Genomic DNA, 23528 nt, shown 5'->3' with positions numbered 1-23528 from the left:
GATATCCCAGCTATAGAGCGGAAGTAGTTGTGCTGTTCTTCCGGTAGCGGTACATGTGCTTGGGTTCCCCTCGTGCACGCAGAAGTACGTTGGAAGAGCAACTAAAGTGCAACTACGTCGTAGCATTCGAAAAGTACAAGAGACCAAAAGACCATGAGACCAGGTAAAGAAAAATACTATTTTATTTTGACATGTGGTACTATTTGATAGCTAAATGAGTAGTCTCCTTTTATATTGCGTTAAATGTGGCCTTTTCTCTCGGCCGTGCGTAGTCAAACGCTATTGCTTTTGCGGTGCTAAAAGTAGATTTTAATGTCAACCTTTACAGGTTAATATGTATATACTGTGTATGTGTGTGTACTGTGTCGTCAATTCGAGGTAGTACGTATATCGTACACATCGTTCCGCCATCATGCTTCCTTACACGTGTAGCCAAACAAGTGTGTATTAAAACACTTTGATGGCGATGTCTTCTTATATGGACACATGCTATGTTTGCTAGCTCGTTCTATTAGTAGAGTAGTTGAAGTCTAAAAATGTGAGCAAACAAGTTCGGTGGGTAAAAATTATTTTTCCCTTCTAAAATTAAGTATTCTAACTTCCGTGGCGATGTTAAAAAAAATTTAATGTGTAATATCAAATCTGATTAACTCCGATGATGCACGAGTTTCATACCGCATTCACTTCTTTGCCCCAAACATTAAAAAGTTTGAGCAATTGTTCCCCTTTGCTTGACCATTGAGTCAAGACAAAAGCTGTGGTCAACCCACGGACCTTGGCAAGTACAACCTACTACGGAATATTTAATTACTTATGCAGTGAAAATCTCTTAAGTCAACAGTGCAGCCATTTTTGATAATTTGAAAGTCACATCAACCCCATACTAACTACAATGCGAAAGCCACCTGCAGTATTTCCGAGCACCAATTGGACTTGTAGATGAAAACGTCTACCTAACAAACATGTATACCAATAAAAATAAATCTGATATCATATGGAAAAAAATACAGTCGACAGGTTAGTTTTACCCTACTGATGTGTTGTATTTGGATCAATTCATACCAATGACTTTACCAAGGTTTCTTGATACCTGGACAGAATCTTCCACAAATTCTAGGTTTATGCTTGTGAAAAGGTGAATCCCCTGCATAAGAAGTGTTGGTATCCATTTCCAATAAGACACTTTTTGTATAGGGTTCAGTCCAAGAGGAGGACGAGGAGGATTTGGTGACCGCGGGGGAGGACGAGGAGGATTTGGTGACCGCGGGGGAGGACGAGGAGGATTTGGTGACCGTGGTGGACGAGGCGGTTTCAGAGGAAGAGGTAAGACTGGAGGAATTGGGACTAAAATATTAGGGATTGACCGATATGTGTTTTTTGGAGCCGATACCGATTTTTTTCCCCCATCACCCTTAGCCAATGGCCGATTTTGCTTGGGCTGATATTTGTGGCCGATGCTGGTTTTGCTCCCTCGATTTACATGAAAAATTACAATAACAAATACTACAGGTCTCAAGTATTGGCCGATACCGATTCAAGTAAAGAATGCAAATATCGTCCCGATGTATCGGTAGATCCTTGTAAAATATTAAATGATCCAGGGTGATTTGATTCCCTGCTGGTTTTGTAAGTTACACAGACCTAACCTCTTTGGAGAGACCAAATAATAAAGGTTATGATTTTTTGACATGAAGTTGTATGACACCCCCAGTGAAGTCCGTCAACAGCGGCTCACTCCCCACTTTGTGTCCTGAGCAGAGTTCTGGTCGGATTTCGGTGCTGAGGAAAGTAGTTCCTGCTAGTTGCTGTGAACAGTTCAGTAAAAAGTTATAATGCGTTCAAAAGCGGAATACATTTGCAACACAAAAATGCCAGATCAAAAAAAAATCAGACCTCACAAATTGTTCTGTGCTATTTTCTCTGTCGTTGTATCACTTCACTCTCCCGCCTGTCCATTGTTACGTACATTTCCCTCACTGCTGGGATAAAGTAAACATATCTGACTACGAAACAAGTGAGGACTATATTCCCTTTAGCAATGAAGCTAAAGGGAAATCTCTATAAACCCGAATACATGGATGGCGAACTTTGTCAGATGGAGTTAGGTACTTGTGCAGAGTTAGCTAGTTACCTGTGGTACTGGAACAGCAGAACTCTTCAAAACACATCTCATCCGCTGTCCTGGGCATGTCGGAACGTAATCCTCATCGCATAAGTGTTCCCTGCTGCTGCTCCGTAAGGCCAGATACTTCTGAACAATGTGCTTTCACTGATGTCCCCAAATACCAGAAAACCAGTTTTAAAGTGGCTACATTGGCTCCCCGTCCGCTTCAGGATGGATTTTAAGATTCTCTTACTGGTTTTTAAATGTCTAACGGCCTTGCACCTTATTTATCTGATCTGCTTTTACCATATCAACCCTGCGGTCCTCCGGCACTGGCCTTTTAACAATACCAAAACCCAGAACAAAAACCCACGGTGAGGCAGCATTTAGCCACTATGGCCCCCACCTGTGGAACAGCCTGCCGGAGAGCCTCAGGACTGCAGAGACTGTTGATATTTTTAAAAGATTAAAGACACACCTTTTTAATCAGGCTTTTAATCAGGATTTTAAACTTTTTTTATGCTCTTAGTCTTTAGCTTTTAACTCCAGTGTTTCCTCAGGGGGGTCCTCCACACTGAGGGCTGTGTCGGGTCTGCTGAGGGGGTGCCGTCCTTGGGTCCCTTCGACCCGGCCGGCTGGGGGTTCCTCCCTTTGATGTGGGGGCCCGTCTGTCGGAGTCGGGGGTGCCGGGTGCTGGTCCCCCGATGGCACGGCCTGCGGCTCCTCCCAGTGTGGACGGCCCCAAAGGTGGTGGTTCCCTGATCCTCAGTGCCATGCCATGTCTCCCTACTGTGTGTGTGTGTGTGTGTGTGTGTGTCTAGTATGGGTGGTAGGGAGGGGCTTTCTTAGTAATTGTTTTTCTTTTTAATTGTGGTAATTGTTTTTATTTCTGTAAAGCACTTTGCGTTGCACGTCTTTGCAGGAGAAGTGCTCTAACAAATAAAGTTGATTTGATTTGAAAACTCCCAGGCACCAGGAAACGTTGCTGCTAGCTTTGAGAAAATGTTGCCAAGAAGGTTTGCAATGTTGCTTTGTCGCCAGTTGGCAAAAAGTGTTACTTACACGTGTTACACGTTACTTCTTCTACTACATCTTCTGCCGTCCACCGGAAGAGCGTGTCACTAGAGTAAATGTCAAAAATTGAGTAATTATGATTGAGTTCAGCATCCTCACTGCAGTCAATATACTTAATGCATACATCATGCCTGCACACCACCCCTCAGTGACACATTTGCTGTCCTGAAGCTCAAGGTTTAGTTTTTGGATGACTGGATGTCTTTTGTTTGCCCCAGGTGGATTCAGGTCCCCAGATGGAGGTGGATTCAGAGGACGGGGTGGTGGCAGAGGTACGCCAAGAGGAGGAAGAGGAGGAAGGGGTGGCAGAGGCGGCTTTGGAGCAGGAAGGAAGGTCATGGTGGAGCCACACAGACATGAAGGTTAGTCCCTACTCTGTTAAAAAAACTAAACTAATTCTACTTTATATGTAGGGTCATTATTTGTATTGTAATTATGGATTTACCTTCAAGTATGTAATCTCATATCTGTTTCTCCAAAGGTGTGTTCATCTGCAGGGGAAAGGAGGATGCCCTGGTCACCAAGAACATGGTGGTAGGAGAATCCGTGTATGGAGAGAAAAGGATCAGCGTGGATGTAAGCGGCCGAGCGGTTCATCATGCTGACTCGGTGTCATTCGGCGTCGTCATTTACTTTTCTTTCTTGTTCAGGAAGGTGAGACTAAAATCGAATACAGAGCGTGGAATCCTTTCCGCTCCAAGCTGGCAGCGGCCATCTTGGGAGGAGTTGACCAGATTCACATCAAACCCGGTGCAAAGGTCATGTACCTGGGAGCTGCTTCTGGTACGACGGTGTCTCACGTCTCGGACATTGTTGGGCCGGTGAGTCTCGTCACAACGCATCAGTACGCCCTGGATACAAATAGCAAATGATAAAACATGGAAGTGGCAGTGTGCAAGGCAGGATTAGAACCACACCGTGAAGTGCTTTAGGCAAACTACAAACTTTTCGATCCAACATACTGTGGTGTCCCTGTGAGGGACGTGTGACCAGTTTTCTCCAACTGGAGTCTTAATGTCCAAGTAGAAACTGTTGTAATATTTATATTATATTATCCACCCACTAAATTTAAGGGGAAAAAGATTTGAACATGTATAGGCTGTACTGGTCTGTAACTGGCTTGTGTCCATGTTGTACAATGTTTTGTTTATTGAAAACGAATGCCTTTTTTTCTAAACTGCGACTAACACGGCTAGTTAAACAGGAACTGATCAGAAAAGTCACTCATTGGCATCCTCCTCCTAGGAACTAAAACCACTAAGGTCGTCGTCACCTTCTTGACAATTGAACAACCTCATAATTCCCTGCTTGCACACTTTTGTCGGTCTTTCCTTGTCACTCTTGGCGTCTTTTGCCTCGACAGGGCTCGACAATAACGATGTATCGATGGCCCGGGGCAAGTAAATCCAATCAGTGATATTCCCGTCGGGCAAGTGCACTTTGGCATGCCATACTGCCAAGAGTTTTTTTTAAAAGCAGTTCTTGTTGGGTGTTGGTAAAACACGGACTACGTAATTCCGGTGGTAATTTGCAAACCAATCCTTGCAAATCTTGAAATGGACCAATCAGAATCGCTTTTTACTCACACCCGTTCTTGTTGCCGATCAACCAATGAGCGATGGTTTGACTAGGAAAACATCTATCATGGCGTCCCTGCCAACATGGTCTAATTCTTCAACAACTTGTGAAGGAAAACAGCAAAAAGTGATGAACCAGTGCCTCCTAAACAAGTATTTTATTAGCGGCAGCAAATCAAATGATGGCACAGGTGAGTGAATCACATTGCTGTGACAATTTGAAGTGGTCACAATGAAACACCACCCATTAGATCCAATACCAAGTGCTGATTTTGCTCAAGCTACAAAATCTAGCGCTTCCATTTCTCTGTGGATTTTTCTCACCTTTGCTTCACAAATTATTGTTTGGCCATTGAGCATTTTTTTTGGGTTAAAAACACTTTACTAGTACACAAATGTACGGCATCTCATGTTAACATACATCTCCACAAGGAAAACAACCAAGAAATGATAATCATTTCATCTTTATTTGAGATTCTCATGTGATGCCACAAAAATGAGATGATATCATTATGGCAGTCTTTTCATTTTACATGGGGCAAGTTCGGGCAAGTAGTTCTCACCTTAAGGATTCCCCATGGGCAAGTCATTTTGGTTTTTAATGTACGTAGAGCCCTGCTCGAGGCAAATTAGCCCTTTAGCTTCATCATGCAGTAGTCCAGCCTGACGAAACCTGGTGGTGATAGTGTAGCGTCCCAAGATGTAGGGCATCTAAAGTCACTCTTTGACAAGACAAAAACACACCAACTTGTACTGTTGTGGAGCAGACGTGGTGGCTCCATATATTCAACACACGCAAGCAAAGCACATCAGTTTTACGACTTCGTCCATCCGCCCCATTTTCCAATCAACCTACGCTAAATCAAACCGTTTGAATAGCGATGCCTGGCGGTCGGCAGTCCAAACAATCAACTTCTGTGTCTTGTCTTCTGATGCAGGGGCTCTTTACCTTTTTGACGTTGAGGCCCAATTTTGTCAGTGCAGAGTCGCCCAGGGCCCATTAAATATTAACACTATAGATTTAATTGATCTCATTAATTTGTTTTCAATAATAAAAATATTCAAATCCACTCACAGTTCAAACCTGAATAATATAAGTTTAATGAATAATGACATGATAAAATGTGACCGTAAAGATTTTTATGAATTTTATCTTAACTTTTGCTAATAAAAAACAAATCAAGCAAGGAAAAATATAAAGTCAGGCTGATTAATAAAGAAATTGATATGAAATAAAATCAATCAATAAAAAAAGGTAGTGATAAAAAGCCATTCTTAATGAAGTCGGGATTGTCCTTGTAAAAATGGAGTCTGTTGGTGGGGACTGGCACCATTTTTGTCTTTTTTTGTTTCCATTCATAGGTGTAGTCGAACCCCATGGTTAAGAATCGCTGTTCTAATGTAAGTAACTACTAGCAGTTACAGCCATTGTGTCTGATGATAGACACATTTAATAAACAATGAAATGATGGAACCCTGAAACTTTTGTCCGTACTTACGGTCAACCTTGCTGTACTGCAGGGGTCTCAAACTCGATTTACTTGGGGGCCACTGGAGCTCGAGTCTGGGTGAGACTGGGCCGCATCAAGTTTTCCAAAACAAAAAAAACGCATTTATTAAAAACAAACATTTAAAAAAACTTTGCTTTGGTTCCAATATTCTACAAGAAAAGCTCTGATAAAACATTCCACTGTTCTAAAATATCTGACTTTTTATTTTCTACACAAAATAAGACAAAAATAAATAAACAAATCAAGAATAAAGAAAATCCATCAATCAGTAATAAGTAAATATAATAATAAAAAAAACTTAAGAAACCACATAGTTGGTGGGTAGACAAATTATTTTTTTCAGATTAAAATGAACAAAGCATTATTAGAGCCCGGTAGACATGACAAAACACGACTATAGTCACATTTATACTCTTTTTATTTACAACATATTGCACAACTGCAGGATCTTGAGACACATGCTAACTCGCAAACTAGAGAGCTAGCGACCTAAACGGTAGCCTTCAAGTTATTTCCTTTAAACTTAAATAGCCAAAAACTTACCACTTCCACACGGATAGGGAGGATAACTATTAACAGTTATTTAACCTTTAACATGAACATTAATCAAACTTAATTTTTTCTGGGTACATGATACCATACAGCATCCATATCAAACTTGCGCGGGCCGCACTAACATGAAACTTTCATATCAAGGTGGGGGCCTCAAACTAGTGTCCTGCGGGCCACGTGTTTGAGACCCTGCTGTACTACAATCCACACATGTAGCATATACAGTGAAGAAAATAAGTATTTGAACACCCTGCTATTTTGCTATTTCTCCCACTTAGAAATCATGGAGGGGTCTGAAATTTTCATCGTAGGTGCATGTCCACTGTGAGAGAGATAAACTAAAAAGAAAAATCCAGAAATCACAATGCATGATTTTTTAACAATTTATTTGTGTGATACAGCTGCAAATAAGTATTTGAACACCTGTGTATCATCTAGAATTCTGACCCTGAAAGACCTGTTAGTCTGCCCATTAGAAGTCCACCTGCACTCCATGTATCATCCTGAATCAGATGCACCTGTTTGAGGTCGTTAGCTGCATAAAGACACCTGTCCACCCCATACAATCAGTAAGACTTTAACTTGTAACATGGCGAAGACCAAAGAGCTGTCCAAAGACACCAGAGACAAAATTGTACACCTCCACAAGGCTGGAAAGGGCTACGGAGCAATTACCAAGCAGCTTGGTGAAAAAAGGTCCACTGTTGGAGCTATCATTAGAAAATGGAAGAAGCTAAACATGACGGTCAATCTCAATCGGAGTGGAGCCCCATGCAAGATATCACCTCGTGGGGTCTCAATGATTCTAAGAAAGGTGAGGAATCAGCCCAGAACTACACGACAGGACTTGGTCAATGACCTGAAAAGAGCTGGGACCACCGTTTCCAAGGTTACTGTAGGTAATACACTAAGACGTCATGATGTGAAATCATGCATGGCACGAAAGGTTCCCCTGCTTAAACCAGCACATGTCAAGGCCCGTCTTAAGTTTGCATATGACCATTTGGATGATACAGAGGAGTCATGGGAGAAAGTTTTATGGTCAGATGAGACCAAAATAGAACTTTTTGGTCATAATTCCAATAAGCGTGTTTGGAGGAAGAAGAATGAAGAGTACAATCCGAAGAACACCATCCCTACTGTGAAGCATGGGGGTGGTAGCATCATGCTTTGGGGGTGTTTTTCTGCACATGGGACAGGACGAGTGCACTGCATTAAAGAGAGGATGACTGGGGCCGTGTATTGTGAGATTTTGGGGAACAACCTCCTTCCCTCTGTCAGAGCATTGAAGATGGGTCGTGGCTGGGTCTTCCAACACGACAACGACCCGAAGCACACAGCCAGGAAAACCAAGGAGTGGCTCCGTAAGAAGCATATCAAGGTTCTAGCATGGCCCAGCCAGTCTCCAGACCTGAACCCAATCGAAAATCTTTGGAGGGAGCTCAAACTCCGTGTTTCTCAGCGACAGCCCAGAAACCTGACTGATCTAGAGAAGATCTGTGTGGAGGAGTGGGCCAAGATCCCTCCTGCAGTGTGTGCAAACCTGGTGAAAAACTACAGGAAACGTTTGACCTCTGTAATAGCAAACAAAGGCTACTGTACCAAATATTAACATTCATTTTCTCAGGTGTTCAAATACTTATTAGCAGCTGTATCACACAAATAAATTGTTAAAAAATCATGCATTGTGATTTCTGGATTTTTCTTTTTAGTTTATCTCTCTCTCAGTGGACATGCACCTACGATGAAAATTTCAGACCCCTCCATGATTTCTAAGTGGGAGAAATAGCAAAATAGCAGGGTGTTCAAATACTTATTTTCTTCACTGTATAATTCAGAATGTGTGACTGTAGACAATAAAATGGTGTGTTGTGTGTTGCAGGAAGGGCTTGTGTACGCTGTAGAGTTTTCTCACAGATCAGGTCGTGATCTTCTCAACGTGGCAAAGAAACGTACCAACATCATTCCCATCATCGAAGATGCTCGCCACCCGCACAAGTACAGAATGTTGGTTGGTAGGTACACATCCTTCAACTAAAATGGTAGCATTTTCTGCAAACTGGTTACTACGAACTAATACTGCTAATACTACTAAGAATCACCCTCGACCCTTTGCCCTCCTGCAAATTCCAAATGGCCACTTTTGTGGCCTTGTAGGAGATGAGGACTTTGAAGACCCCTTTTCTTCTTCAAAGCCTTCTGTGGCGCATGGCGTTTGATGCTTTATTGCAGTGATTTGCAACCTTTTTTGAGCCACAGCACGTTTTTTTACACTGTAAAAATCTTGTGGCACACCACTAACCAAAAATGTTACAAAATGTCACCACGACCTCACACGTGCATCAATAAGTCTATCGGAGGAACAAGGTAGGTGTTGCCACACGGACCAATATTACATTGCTCTGCCAGTCTTTACACCAGACACTCCACAGTAGCCACGTTTTTACATCACCACTTTTTCTCTTTCCGAATGACCTTTCGGGAAACAATGGTATCCATGGAAAGGAATATTCCAATCTCTTGTCTACATGCGCCGTGAAAATCAACCAGAATAGTCAATAGGGCATGCCCAGTAAAACGTAAACATCACGTGATACCGGCTTCCCCAAGTTTTTCTTTCACTTGTTGGAATAACTCCGTATTGCCAGTTTTTCGTCTGTCCAGTCTTGAAATTTAGTTTGAATCAAAAACAAACTTTGCTTAGTCCAGTGCCGATTGCTGGCCTCCATTTTTAAAAGTGAAGAACGTCTGGATCTGTGTGTTACGTCATATCAACGCACCCGGGATCAATTTAAACAGGAAAAGATAAAATTCAATCTTGCTAATATTTTATAATTAAACTCAGGACATGTTTTATATAGATATATATTTTCTTTTTTAATAAAACTGCACTTGTGAATAAAGTATAGAAGGGTTTAGATCAGGGGTCTCAAACTCAATTTACCTGGGGGCCACTGGAGCTAGGGTCTGGACAAGGCTGGGCCGCATCAGGTTTTCCAAAAACGCATTTATTAAAAACAGAAAAATATACAAACTTTTTCAGTGCTTTGGTTACGATTTTCTACAATAAAAGCTCTGATAAAACATTCCACTGTTCTCAAATATCTTTCTTTTTATTTTTCTGCACAAAATAAGATGATAAACAAATCAAGAATAAAGAAAATCAATCAGTAATAAATAAATAATAATAATAATAAGGCAAATAAAGAAACCACAAAGTTGGTGGCTAGACAAATTATTTTTTTCAGATTAAACTTAACAAAGCATTATTAGAGCCCTGTAGACATGACAAAACAAGACTATAGTCACATTTATACTCTATTTACAACATATTGCGCAACTGCAGCATCGTGAGACACATGCTAACTCGCAAACTAGAGAGCTAGCGACCTAAACGGTAGCCTTCAAGTTATTTCCTTTAAACTTAAATAGCCAAAAACTTACCACTTCCACACGGATAGGGAGGATAACTATTAAGTTATTTAACCTTTAACATGAACATTAATCAAAGGTAATTTTTTCTGGGTACATGATACCATACAGCATCCATATCAAACTTGCGCGGGCCACACTAACAAACTTTCATATCAAGGCGGTGGCCTCAAACTAGTGTTGTTTGAGACCCCTGGGTTAAAGGAATATTCCATCCCTGTTCAATTCTTTTCGTTTGAGCAAATAAACCAAATGCAATTGGAATATTTGGGTCCATGTATACTATTGACATAATGGCTATTTACATATTTGCAAATGATGATTAATAAATGTTAATTATAAAAAGTGATATTGGATAATTCCTCACGGCACACCTGACGGTTTCTCAAGGTACACTAGTGTGCCGCGGCACAGTGGTTGAAAATCACTGCTTTATTGGACAGCACTCACCATCAGTAACAATCCTCAATTCGGACCGATGGTCCCGTCGTGTCTTGATGGACAGCCTATACGCCTCCAGCTCGGGGCAGGTGACATTTTTGGATCTAAAAAGTTTTTAATTCCATAACCCTCAGGATGTTTCAAATGACCGTCTGACTGCGTCCAACCTCGGCAGCAGTGGCGCGCTGCCAGAGGCCTCGCTTATGCAGCTCAACAATCCCACCGCGTTCGGCGAGAGAAAGCTTTATTGCTTTTCCATTAAGACATCACGACCGTGTGAATACCTCACACTAAATCACATTCAAGCCACATTTTTGCCAATATTTTGCCTTTTTAAAGGCTGATCAGCTGAACAGCCTCATTTTACATGAATGCTTCTTTGCAATAAATTTCTTATTCTTTTTTTTTTTCTCACTCCCATTTCTTATTTTGAACTTTGAAGCTCTACTGAGAACCTCATTGAGGTCCATCAGTGCAAAATGTCCATTCTTGCAGTTTTCAGCTAGTCTTAAACTGTTGCTCAGGAGTGTCCACTGTGTAAAATATGCTGCATTCCTCTCTAGGAATGGTGGATGTCATTTTTGCTGATGTTGCCCAGCCTGACCAGACAAGGATTGTTGCCTTAAATGCTCACAACTTCCTGAAGAACAGCGGACACTTTGTCATCTCCATCAAGGTACACTGACGAGTGATGTTTGATCACATGTGATCACTTTTTCAGTCACCGGCTTCTCAACAGCCATCCGGGTTATGTTGCGTCCGTGCATCACGTTTCCATGTCCACACAATATTCATGTCGTCTCTTGTCCAGTGATGGGACGTGTTTGCAGCCACAATCAACAATATAAGTGATTGTTGCATATCAAAGATCGTTGTCATGTCAGGTGTGAGCCACTAGATGGTATGCAAGTGTCGTGTTCTGTACCTGTGAGGCTTACCATATTAGCGAAGCGTCACAATGTCACACACTTCACACTGCAGGTGTCAACCAGACATACAGATATTCAGCAACTCAATAGGTGGATTAAGAGGCAATACCTACCAACGTATAATGCAGAATATTAAACTGCTATGAGCACTAACATTGTACCACAAAATACTCTGAGAATGTGCTCCAAGGGACACTACACGATATAGATCGTCTCTAAGAAAAAAATAATAAAATGGCAAAAATTGGCAATGTAAAATAATGTGATTGAATAGAACACTGCGCATCACACTGAATGTGCGCCATTTTGCCCATTCCTTTAATATTTACGTCGCCCAACAATCCTCAGCAAGTGTTGATTGTTGGGAGGAAGCCACACTTGTTTTGTTTTTTTTTTCCCCAATAGATTGATAATTGTGACAGGCCTAATTGTTGCTAATGACGTCAAAACAAATGTGTTTTTTCCACCAATAAGCTGAACCCCAAAGACGTGTTTACAGGAGAGATGTATTACTGGGAATATCCAAGTTTTTATTTGTTGTCAGTGGTTATTTCTAATTTCAGCATACCTGTGACCATATATGATCTTGAGTTGCCGGTGTACACCCCCATAAATAAATTAAACTTCCTTTTGGTTTGTAAATACAACTCGCTCAAACTTGTTACAGGGCAGGGCGCTCTAGAAGAATACACACTGCTCAACATCGTATATAGAAATGGACATATGTACAAGTAGTACGCAAGCCGCACCACACCGTCTGGGACTGGCAGTAGAAGCGGCCTATTAACCCGACACCTTTCCCTTCTGCCAACAGGCTAACTGTATCGACTCCACGGCCGCCCCAGAGGCCGTGTTTGCCTCTGAAGTGAAGAAGATGAGTGCAGAGAACATGAAACCACAGGAGCAGCTCACGCTGGAGCCCTATGAAAGAGACCACGCGGTGGTGGTGGGCATCTACAGGTACATGAGTTCACATTGTTGCAGTCATGGGTTGCATTACTTGGCGGAAGATCGCCATCTGGTGGACCGCTAAAAGTAGGGAAGCTCATCAAATACAGCATTGGTTCCCAAGTCTGCAAACATAGGATTCTTATTATTCCTCTATTCTTCTAATCTATTATTCCATTATAATTATTATTCTATTCTCTTCCTATTCTATTATAATTATTATTCTATAATTATATTCTATTATAATTATAATTCTATTCTAGAATTATATTCTATTCTAGAATTATATTCTATTCTAGGAATTATATCATTCTAGTAATAATTTTATTATTCTAGTAATTATTTATTTTCTAGTAATTTAATATTTTATTTATTATTCTATTAATTATTTATTATTGTTTGCATAACTGTTTGGGTGTTTAATATATTTGATTTAACTACATTGTATGCTTGCAATGTTGTGATAAGATATTTTCCAAAACTCGCATTTGCCCCTCTGGTGGCAAAAAAAAATTTCATCCACACGCCAGCGTATTCAAATTTAAATTTTAGAGAGAAAACAACAGCAGTGTCCTTTGTTCGTCATCATGAAGCTAAAGGAGGCATGTGTACTCTAAAACGCAGTGTCATTTCAGTTGCTTAAATCCAGCAATGTAATGTTTGCCATTGTACACATGAAATCGTACTGATCTTGTGAAGAAAAGACGGAACATAATTGTTACGTCATCTGATGGCAACAAACCGAAAGCTCTGTCTTCACCGTGCACACACATGCTGAAGCTGGAGTTATCTTCACCCTGGTCAGAGTTCTCCAAAAGCTCCATCTTGAAGGACAAAAACCTACATTTGCATTTGCGTGTGGATAAAAGGCCTCAATGTGTAGAATAATATTAAAACAAAAAAAATCATAGTCTGAATACAAAAACCTTTCCCACTCTTCCAGCCTAGAGACGAGCACGCTAATGTGACCCTGACAGCTTCCACTCACAGAGATCAGTTTGTTTTGGGTTTTTTTTTTCCCCGCCAACTTAGCCAGTGTTTCAGGTGGCCGCTTCAGCGTGTTTCGTTCAGTCCACTGGGAGAAGACTTCCCACAAACATTCCTTCTTGCCGCAATAACATTTCAGATTATGTCCAATTTGCACCAGATTCCACGTCTAACAGCAGATTGTTTTTATTAGCCAATTCCACGATTCTTTGCCGCTTAAATACTGTTTCAGGACACCCAAAACGCTGTTTCCATGTGGATGATAGACAAACAAAAAATCCCTGAAAACCTTTGTGTGGGAACTTTACTTGTAGCGTTGTAAAGGCTAAGTTAATTAACCTCCAACAAGGTTTTATATCCATGCTGTGACCATGTCCTAACGTACAGTATTTTGCCGCACTGTTTTACGCGTTCCTGGAACTTCCTTTCTGGACGCATTCATTTCACATATCAACATGAAAAGGAACGCCACACCCAGCGTTAACTTTTCCCAGCTCCAAAATACGGCAGGAGTGGCAGCAGCTCCAATATGGTAATGGTTTTATTTCATTTGAACATGCATCAGATTACAATTGAGTGCATCCCATAATCAGTTCACAGTTCCACATGTCCAAAAGGAGTAGGAAGAAGCAAAGCTTATTAAATCCTACCCCTCCATCTGGGGGGCTTCCATTACGTGAATTCTTAGCTGTATTTTTGTTTTCATATCTTTAGAAGGCACAGAAAATACATTGTTTAAGTCTCATAAGAATCGTGGATGGTCAAAATTCCAGAAAAAATGCATGTTTCCTTTTAAACCAGGTTGACCTATCCTGGAGAAACTAAGCCCACCATAATTTATTCAGGCGTATGAATGGCAACAGGTGGCTGCACTTCTGCCCTCTAGTGGAAGAGCATTTCATTGTTCTGCCTGTCACTCTCCAGCAGGGGTCTCAAACTCAATTTACTTGGGGGCCACTGGAGCTCGGGTCTGGGTGAGACTGAGTTTTCCAAAAAAAACAAAACGCATTTATTGAAAACAAAAAAATTTAAACTTCGCTTTCAATCCAACTTTCTACAAGAAAAGCTCTGATAAAACATTCCACTGTTCTCAAATATCTTATTTTTTATTTTTCTACACAAAATAAGATGAAAAATAAACAAATCAAGAATAAAAAAAATCAGTCAGAAATAAATAAATAAATATAATAATAATAATAATAATAAAAAAACTGCAAATAATAAAAACTTAAGAAACCACATAGTTGGTGGGTAGGCAAATAATTTTTTTTCAGATTAAAATTAACAAAGCATTATTAGAGCCCTGTAGACATGACAAAACACGACTATAGTCACATTTATACTTTTTTTATTTACAACATATTGCGCAACTGCAGGGTCTTGAGACACATGCTAACTCGCAAACTAGAGAGCTAGCGACCTAAACGGTAGCCTTCAAGTTATTTCCTTTAAACTTAAATAGCCAAAAACTTACCACTTCCACACAGATAGGGAGGATAACTATTAAGAGTTATTTAACCTTTAACATGAACGTTAATCAAACGTAATTTTTTCTGGGTACATGATACCATACAGCATCCATATCAAACTTGCGCGGGCCGCACTAACATTAAACTTTCATATCAAGGCGGGAACCTCAAACTAGTGTCCTGCGGGCCACATTTGGCCCGTGGGCCGTGTGTTTGAGACCCCTGGTGTAAAGTGATTTTGGAGTTGCCATATTACACAAGCAATTAGTTGTTCCGGCACAGGGGCTTGAATTTAGTCACTTAGCAAATCTTGTGAGCTTGCGTCCCTGCAGCAATACATGATTTGTGTGCATCCTTTCACGCTGAAGAGTTATATCCACTTTTGTCATTTCTCAGACCGCCACCCAAAGGGAAGAAATGAGACTGGTTGAAGGAACCACGCTCAACCACCATCTGCCACCTTGCTTTTTCTTCTTTGCTGCTCAGCCACATGATATCCTACCAGGATGTGCAAAACACCCCAACTGGACTGTACCTGTTTTGCTTGGATTTACTTCTATTATTCCATTATAGCAATGATGGGTTTTGAGTGCGGGCAGTACTGTTTTTTTTTTTAACATTTCTATTATGTACATCTTTATCTTGTTCTCTTTTTTCTTGTCATCCATAGAGATGTCCCAGTATGTCTAGCACCAACTTACTGTCAAACATATTGCGGAGTTTGGCAGCATGCCGTCATGCTATTATGATGCTATTTCATTTCATAGTGAATACCATCAATGGACATGCATGTCGATGGCTTTGGAAAAAGATTGAAGTGACAGTCAACATTTTTATTACAGACAATAGCAGTGCTGCCATTATGACATATGAGCTTTTACACTGTAAATAAAACTGTTGCTTTACACAAATGTTTTGTTGCAGTCAAACTACAAAATATAATTCCCGAATGTTCAATTCCTGCACAGCCGAAAAGTAAAATAACTTGATGTTGCTCGCTTTTTTTAAATGTAAATTTCCTACACGCAAGGAAAAACAAACCAGCTTTCAACAGCGTTCGCGCGAAATACCAACACGTTCAGGGATTGACAGACACTTTGTGAACAGTTTAATAAATTGAAGAGTCTTGAATTTCCGCGACTATCCGCTGTGGATTTGTTTTGGCAGCCATTTTGTGGGAAATGTCTCCGGAACGCGCGGGACCGTGCTGGCTTGGCATCGGGAGTGCGCCCCAATGCAGCGACCGATACTAACATCACGGAGGGGCTGAGCAACCCGCAGCTAACCTTCAAATGAAGGGAACTCTTTCCACCACGACGGCTTTTATGGCTTAACCAGCGCACTGGAAGAAGGCAAAGTGCCGGCTGCCTCCTTAATCCCAATGTCAGTCTTTTATTAGCTAGCATGTCAGCTAACAGCTAACCAATGTTAGCCTGGCGCCTTCACTGGACTCAAATTAGATAACGGAATTTGGAACCAGGTGCCTCTTGCTCTTGTGTGATGGTATCGTGTGTGTCAGAGAAGAAATGAAGATGAAATTGACAGTGACAAGATCGGGCTTGGAGGTGTCGGTGTGAGGCGGTGGGCTGCCCACCTCCCCTTAAGGCACGGCTAAATGAGTTGCGCCGGCGAACAGCCCCCTTCGACACGGCTCCACCAGAGTTCCCAAGACTAACAATTTACTAGGAATTCATAATCTCGGAGATTACCCTGCGAATACTGTACATCGTATTCTCATTTTTTTGGAGGAAGAACAGCAACTGGGGAGGGGGCTCTGTTCTTGTGGACGGAGGGAGAGTGGGGTTCCGAACATGGCTGCTACGCGGAACTTGCTTCGACACACCGCCTGAGGTAAGCAGTAGCCGGTCTACGGTGTTTCTTTCTACACCTGCATGGAACGAACTCGCTGGCTCTTAATTGCTTTGGAATATGCCCGAAAGACGCTGGGCGATCAATCGGGGGGTGTGGGGGGAGCTTCGTGGAACTGTAAGGTCGGGTTAGTCGTCCCTGTCACCGGCCTTTTGGCTCATCAGCTGGGTCATGTTGAGAATCTGCACGTTACATGGAAAGAGAGCAGTATGTGATGTATGAATTGCTTTCAACAGCGTTACCCAATGTAACATGTTAACACCTCACATGTAGTGGAGCCACGTCACCCCAGTCGTGTGTTCTGATGAACGACCCTGATTTCACGTAATGCGGCGTCCGTGTCCATTAGTTTCTTCATTGGCACACATTCGTCATTTTTTTTATACCAGCTATACTTCTGTTGAGTTTACTATTTGTTAGTCTGATTGATGCGGCGCCCCCCCCCCCTTTTTTTCCTTGTGCGTGTGTATCCAGGCAAGTTTCGGTAACGCTACGTTTTAATGCTGTTGAAAAAAAATCAGCATTATTGCATGGAATTTGGTTTAAAACGCACGTAAGCGCCATAATGAGATGGTATTCTGTCATATGAACACACGTAGACTGCGATTGGAAAGCAGATCCCTCTTGCATGGGGTGATCCTGCGACCTCCCTCCAGTTTGAACACCAACGGAAGGGGCTGCCGGCAGCCCAAATCTGAGGAAGAATTGTGGATTTATGAGTGGCGCATGATGGACGGTATATGGGTGTCCTCTGGTCAAAGATGACAGTAGCGATTTTTGAAGATTGCAACACACGCCCCCCCCCCCCCACTGTCCTCTGGAGATCCGCAGCATTTCATCTGCCGTGGCAGCTAATGCTAGCAGTTAGCTTAGCTACCGCATCAGCTCCAGCCCCTACCCTGCCCTGGAGTGGAGGGAGGCGAGCATCACTTGCCTGAAGATGGTGGCCCCCTGTAGAGGGAAGAAGGCTGATGGTGGGCCAGGTGGCTCCGTCAAGACCTCATCCTGCATTCACTGACATTTCCCAACACAGATTCACATGTGCTGTTTTATTTATTTATTTGGACCTTGAATTAGCCACAAGGTTGCACCTTCCCTTGACATTGGGCACTCACCCTAGTCCGGGGCTTTTCAAATAGTGGGGTGGGTCCCCCTGGGGGCACACAGTAAACTGTCAGTGGGACTACATAGACATGGTATATACCAAAAGAAAAAAAATGGAGGAAAAAATCAGGAAAAAAGTTTGTTTCTACCCTTTTCCATTCTTTAGTGATCAACAGTAGAACATAGCAAAATATCATCCATCCATTCTTTTTCTATACCACTTATCCTCACTAGGGTCACGGCTATCTGGAGCCTATGCCAGCTGTCTTTGGGCGAAAGGCGGGGTACAGCCTGGACTGGTGGCCAGCCAATCACAGGACACATATAGACAAACAACCATTCACACTCACATTCATACCTATGGACAATTTGGAGTCACCAATTAACCTAATATACATGTTTTTGGAATGTGGGCGAAACCCGGTGTACCCAGCGAAAACCCACACACGCATGAGGACAACAGCGGCAATTCCAACCCAGGTCTTTCCCATCTCCTGACTGTGGCCAACATGCTAACCACTTGGTAGCAAAATATCAGTTGTCAACAGAAAAGGGAGAAAAAAGGCTTTTTGTGAAAAGATCTGACAGAAATTTAGCTATACTCTACAAGGTAAACAACAATGCCACAACATAAACAACACAAAAAATAGTTGTTTGACCTGAAAGTAACCTTTTTTTTACAAATATAACACACTTGAGCTATTTACAATACTACATATTACAATACTTTCCATTTACATCTGAACTGCATTCGTGCACGTATTAAAATTTCCTGTCAATGTGTTAACTCCTTTGCTCTCTATGGCGAGATGCCTTTTTCTGCAGGCCGACCTCTTATAAAATGCACTTCTGCCACCTGTGGACGTTTTTTCATCTTAAAACTGTACCAAAAAACATGCTCTTTTATTGTGCAGTTGCATCATCACCTCTTTATAACTCTCACGCAAAAAAAACATAAAAGACTTATACATATGTCTTTTAGGTACAGTACATCTTTGGGATGGAGCCGTTGGGTTGACAAAAACCGTATGACGACGTCCTTGGTAGTGACTGTGATAATGTTCTTATCAATTATTGTAAAATCATTTAAGATGATTGACTTGTTCTGTAATAATATTCTCACAGGAAGATTTGAAGGACCCCATATAGGGCCCCAATGACTGGGTTTGCCTTGGGCCCCAAAATGAGTAAATACGCCCCTGTGGATGCAAATAGGGGGGTTCACAGCATTTGTTGGTGCCCCCAAAAAAGCAAAAACCGGGGGGGAAGAAGGCGTAAAGTAATGAGAAGTTGAAAATCCACCATGCCTTAGCATACTGTAGCTACATTGGATTTTCCTGTCTGTTTACAGTGGAACCTTGGCTAGCTGGTGTCATTCGCCTGTCCCAGAAGGCCCGACTCTTAACTGAAACGTACTCTAACCAAATCATTTTCCCCAAAGAAAGCCAAAACAACGTATACATAAATGTAAATTCACAGTTATAGTTTTACATGAAGACACCACCCTTTCTTCTCATGTGTAGAATGATAAATGATATGGTTGAATAACAAAAGAACTCTGGTACTACTGTTGTCTGCGGGTCCCTAGTGGCCGCAAAACCCTAAGCAGCTGCTTAGAAACAAACGTCTAAGCCAGGGATGTCCAAAGTGTGGCTGGGTTTTTAATGACCATTAGGATATTGTAAAAATAAAATGAATTCATTGTTTCTTATTAATGTTTCTTAATTAATTAATTAATATCTAGTAAATTAATTTGCTTTGTCACCTATAACACATATGTTTTGTTTTTATAGAAAAGCATACAGTATGTTGACCTACATTTGATTGGTTTTGGAATCATAATATACAAAATACAGTACATCATTGTGGCCCTCGGGCATCTTTTACATTTTGGGCACCCCCAGTCTATGCTCGTTTATGGCGATTATGTTAATTGGTTCCAGACCTGAACGCGATAAGTGAATTTCCGTGAGGTAGGATGCAATGTTAATAAATGTAATATTTTTGGAATTACAGTGTAAAAAACCTGTTTATGATTTTCTAAATACCGTTTCCATTGTTAGAGCCCTCTAGACATGAAATAACACCCCCAGAGTCATCTTTAAACTCCTATTACCCAACATAGTAGACATCATAGAAAATAATCCAACTTAGACATAAATAACTAAGATAGATGCGCACATAAGCATTGACAGCGTACTTCCTGGTTTTTGATGTCTCATCAAAGCAAAGTGACTTATACTAGATACTAGAATACTAACTAGTATTCTCCAACTAATGATTAATGTAATAACTGACTAATTGGTCGATTATTATTTGGATTAATTAATTGATTAATCAGATTTTTCAAAACCCTCAATTTTCTACATTTGAAGATTTGAACTGACAGAGCAAGTAAATATACAAACACCAGGTTGCCTCTTGAATATTCTGTTAAAATAATGTAAAATGATAAAACTAGCGAAATGTTTGTCAAATAGCTTTAGTTCAACAATAAATGTACACAAAAATACAATCATGATCATTTTCTTAGGTGATTAATCTGAAGCTAGAGGACTAATTTCCACAAAGGAAATGCAAAAACATTCACATTTGAGAGGCTGAAATCAGAGTATATTTACATTTAAAAATACTAACTATTAATTAGTTTATGATTAATTGGATTGTCAATGAGTCATCGATTGTCGCAGCTCTTTCAATTCACAAGCGAACAAGACAAAGCCAGACAAAGGGGAATGTTTACGCCAACAACGAGAAAAACAGTGTTTTATTTTTATTATTTATTTTTACTTATTTTTAATTGTAGTATTGTGGAACATTGGACTATTTTGCCACAGATCCTATATAATATAATATTTATAATATCATTATAAGTCTGGCCTCAGCAACTAACTAGTCGCCAGCAGGACAAGCTAACCCTCGTAATGGCTGAGCTTGAATGACCACCAATAGCATGGGTATAAAAAAAGGCTTGTGTTGCCTCAAAGGCAGAGTAGGAGGGCGTGGAAGAGAGAGTGGCAGGAGCCAGGTACTGTCCCGGAAAAATAATTATAATGATATTGAACGACGTGAGGAGGGAGAACTCATAAGTTGACAAGATGACCAACATGAGGAAGGGAGAATAAATAGCAAGGAGCTACCCAACCACATCGATGTAAATACGCTGGAACTTCACAACAAAATAGATCAACAGCTAGATGACATGGAAAACTTAACAAAACATGTCAAGGAATTGACAAATGATCATGCATCATTTTGTAAACAAATTGATGAAATTTGTAAAAATGAAAAAAAATTCTCGTTCTTATGCTGCTTGTTCCCCACAGTTTCTGATAAGAAAAGTATTCAATAATAATCCAATATTCAATTTAGATCAGGGGTCTCAAACTCAATTTACCTGGGGGCCACTGGAGCTAGGGTCTGGGTGAGGCTGGGCCGCATCAGCCCCCCCCCCCCCCAAAAAAAAAACACATTTATTAAAAACAGAAAAATGAATAAACTTTGCTTTGGTTCTGATTTTCTACAAGAAAAGCTCTGATAAAACATTCCAGTGTTCTCAAATATCTTTATTTTTATTTTTCTACACAAAATAAGATCAAGAATAAAGAAAATCAATCAGTAATAAATAAATATAATAATAATAAAACGGTAAATAATAAAAAATTAAGAAACCACATGTAGTTGGTGTGAAGACAAATTATTTTTTTCAGATTAAAATTAACAAAGCATTATTAGAGCCCTGTAGACACACAAACACGACTATAGTCACATTTATAGTAGTATAGTCACTCTTTTTATTTACAACATATTGCGCAACTGCAGGGTCTTGAGACACATGCTAACTCGCAAACTAGAGAGCTAGCGACCTAAACGGTAGCCTCCAAGTTATTTCCTTTAAACTTAAAAAGCCAAAAGCTTACCACTTCCACACAAATAGGGAGGATAACTATTAACAGTTATTTAATCTTTAACATGAACATTAATCAAACGTAATAATTATTTCTGGGTACATGATACCATACAGCATCCATATCAAACTTGCGCCGGCCGCACTAACATTAAACTTTCATATCAAGGCGGTGGTCTCAAACCTGCGGCCCGCGGGCCAAATGCGGCCCGCAGGACACTAGTTTGAGGCCCCCGCCTTGATTTAGATGAAACTATATTTAAGCCATCATCAATCAGGTATTTCCTTCAGTTAAAACAGTGCCAAATAAAACCTTATCCTCATGGAAATATGTCACTGATAACAATTGTGATGATGGGACACCATATGATTTTGACATGGCGGCACGGTGATCGAGTGGTTAGCGTGCAGACCTCAGAGCTAGGAGACCAGGGTTCAATCCCACCCTCTGCGATCTCTGTGTTGATTGGCTGACGACCAGTCCAGGGTGTACCCCGCCTTATTCACTATGAATAATAGTGAGTAATAATAGCCTAGCTTGTGTAAGAAGTAAAACAGAAGGCTCTCAACAGACGCTTCCCATACTAAATAATGAGCATGACGGTGGCAGACATTTAAGGTATGAGTATGATGAAAACAAAAGATCAGCAATCGCACATTAGATAGTTATTCAGGATTGAGAGTGACATTCATGGATTGTGTGCCTCTTCATTTAGTGTTACGGCAGGTTTTTTTTTTCTCAACACATCGTTGGGTCAACGCCAGGTCGGGAGCAACAGGCTCCAGCGGTCAATGCAAAGTAGTGTCAAGCTAGCGCAGATAAAGTATGTCCTTCCATGAAGTTACTAATCCTTGCCTCCATTGCAGCAAATAAGCTCCATTTCTTAGTATCATTAATCCTTTCCTGATGGTCGCCAGTTTTCTCCCGTCACCCTTTGATATGTTGAAGAATTTCCTGTTGGTACCATGAGGGAGCAGCAAATTTGGTATGAGATTGTTTGCATCAAATGCTGTCTTTGTTTACGCCAAACATGTCCTCTGTCACTGTCCAATAAGTTCTGGTCTTGGTCTGTAACAAGCCTAAGCCTTGACTTGATGTTTCTTTCAAATTTTTCTGACAGTAAGCAGGGCTCTACATTAAAAACAAAAATGACTTGCCCAAGGGGAATCCTTAAGGTGAGAACCACTTGCCCGAATTTGCCCCATGTAAAATGAAAAGACTGCCATAATGATATCATCTCATTTACTACATACTACCTTACACATGGTAGTCGTAGTAAGCAGTGATATTTATAAGTTGTGCACCACAATGAAACATTATTGAATAGACACATTTGTGTACTAGTAAAGTGTTTTGAATCCAGAAAAAATGCTCAATTTGTCAAACAATAATTTGTGAAGCAAAGGTGAGAAAAATACACAGAGAAACGGAAGCGCTAGATTTTGTAGCTTGTGCAAAATCAGCACTTGGTATTGGATCTAATGGGTGGTGTTTCATTGTGACCACTTCAAATTGTCACAGCAATGTGATTCACTCACCTGTGCCATCATTTGGTTTGCTGCCGCTAATAAAATACTTGTTTAGGAGGCACTGGTTCATCACTTTTTGCTGTTTTCCTTCACA

The 23528-nt window shown here is 40.8% G+C and overlaps 2 protein-coding genes across 2 annotated transcripts in view; both read left to right on the top strand.

Annotated features, from left to right (window-relative positions):
- fbl (fibrillarin rRNA 2'-O-methyltransferase) lies at positions 1-16141 on the top strand. The gene is made up of 9 exons (XM_078790691.1): positions 1-163; positions 1195-1323; positions 3397-3540; positions 3660-3754; positions 3829-3999; positions 8701-8833; positions 11255-11367; positions 12435-12580; positions 15421-16141. Exons 1-9 carry the CDS (start codon positions 154-156, stop codon positions 15443-15445), a joined length of 966 nt encoding a protein of 321 aa, XP_078646817.1. The 5' UTR covers positions 1-153; the 3' UTR covers positions 15446-16141.
- A 71-nt stretch (positions 16142-16212) lies between these two features.
- The window catches only part of dyrk1b (dual-specificity tyrosine-(Y)-phosphorylation regulated kinase 1B), a 77324-nt gene continuing 70008 nt past the window's right edge, over positions 16213-23528 (top strand). The window contains exon 1 of the mRNA XM_058054085.2: positions 16213-16875. The gene's annotated coding sequence lies outside the window, so the exon portion shown is untranslated. The remainder of the gene's footprint in view (positions 16876-23528) is intronic.

This window comes from Doryrhamphus excisus, linkage group LG5, assembly GCF_037039965.1.
Source record: "Doryrhamphus excisus strain RoL-2023G ecotype Guam linkage group LG5, RoL_Dexc_Guam_v1.1, whole genome shotgun sequence".
Classification (NCBI taxonomy): Eukaryota; Metazoa; Chordata; class Actinopteri; order Syngnathiformes; family Syngnathidae; genus Doryrhamphus; species Doryrhamphus excisus.
This window is presented reverse-complemented; position numbering and strand designations above follow the sequence as displayed.

Coding starts and splice junctions, on each gene's coding strand:
- fbl (XM_078790691.1), top strand. Junction 3,541..3,659: donor GGAGCCACACAGACATGAAG/GTTAGTCCCTAC, acceptor GTTTCTCCAAAG/GTGTGTTCATCTGCAGGGGA. Junction 11,368..12,434: donor ACTTTGTCATCTCCATCAAG/GTACACTGACGA, acceptor TTCTGCCAACAG/GCTAACTGTATCGACTCCAC.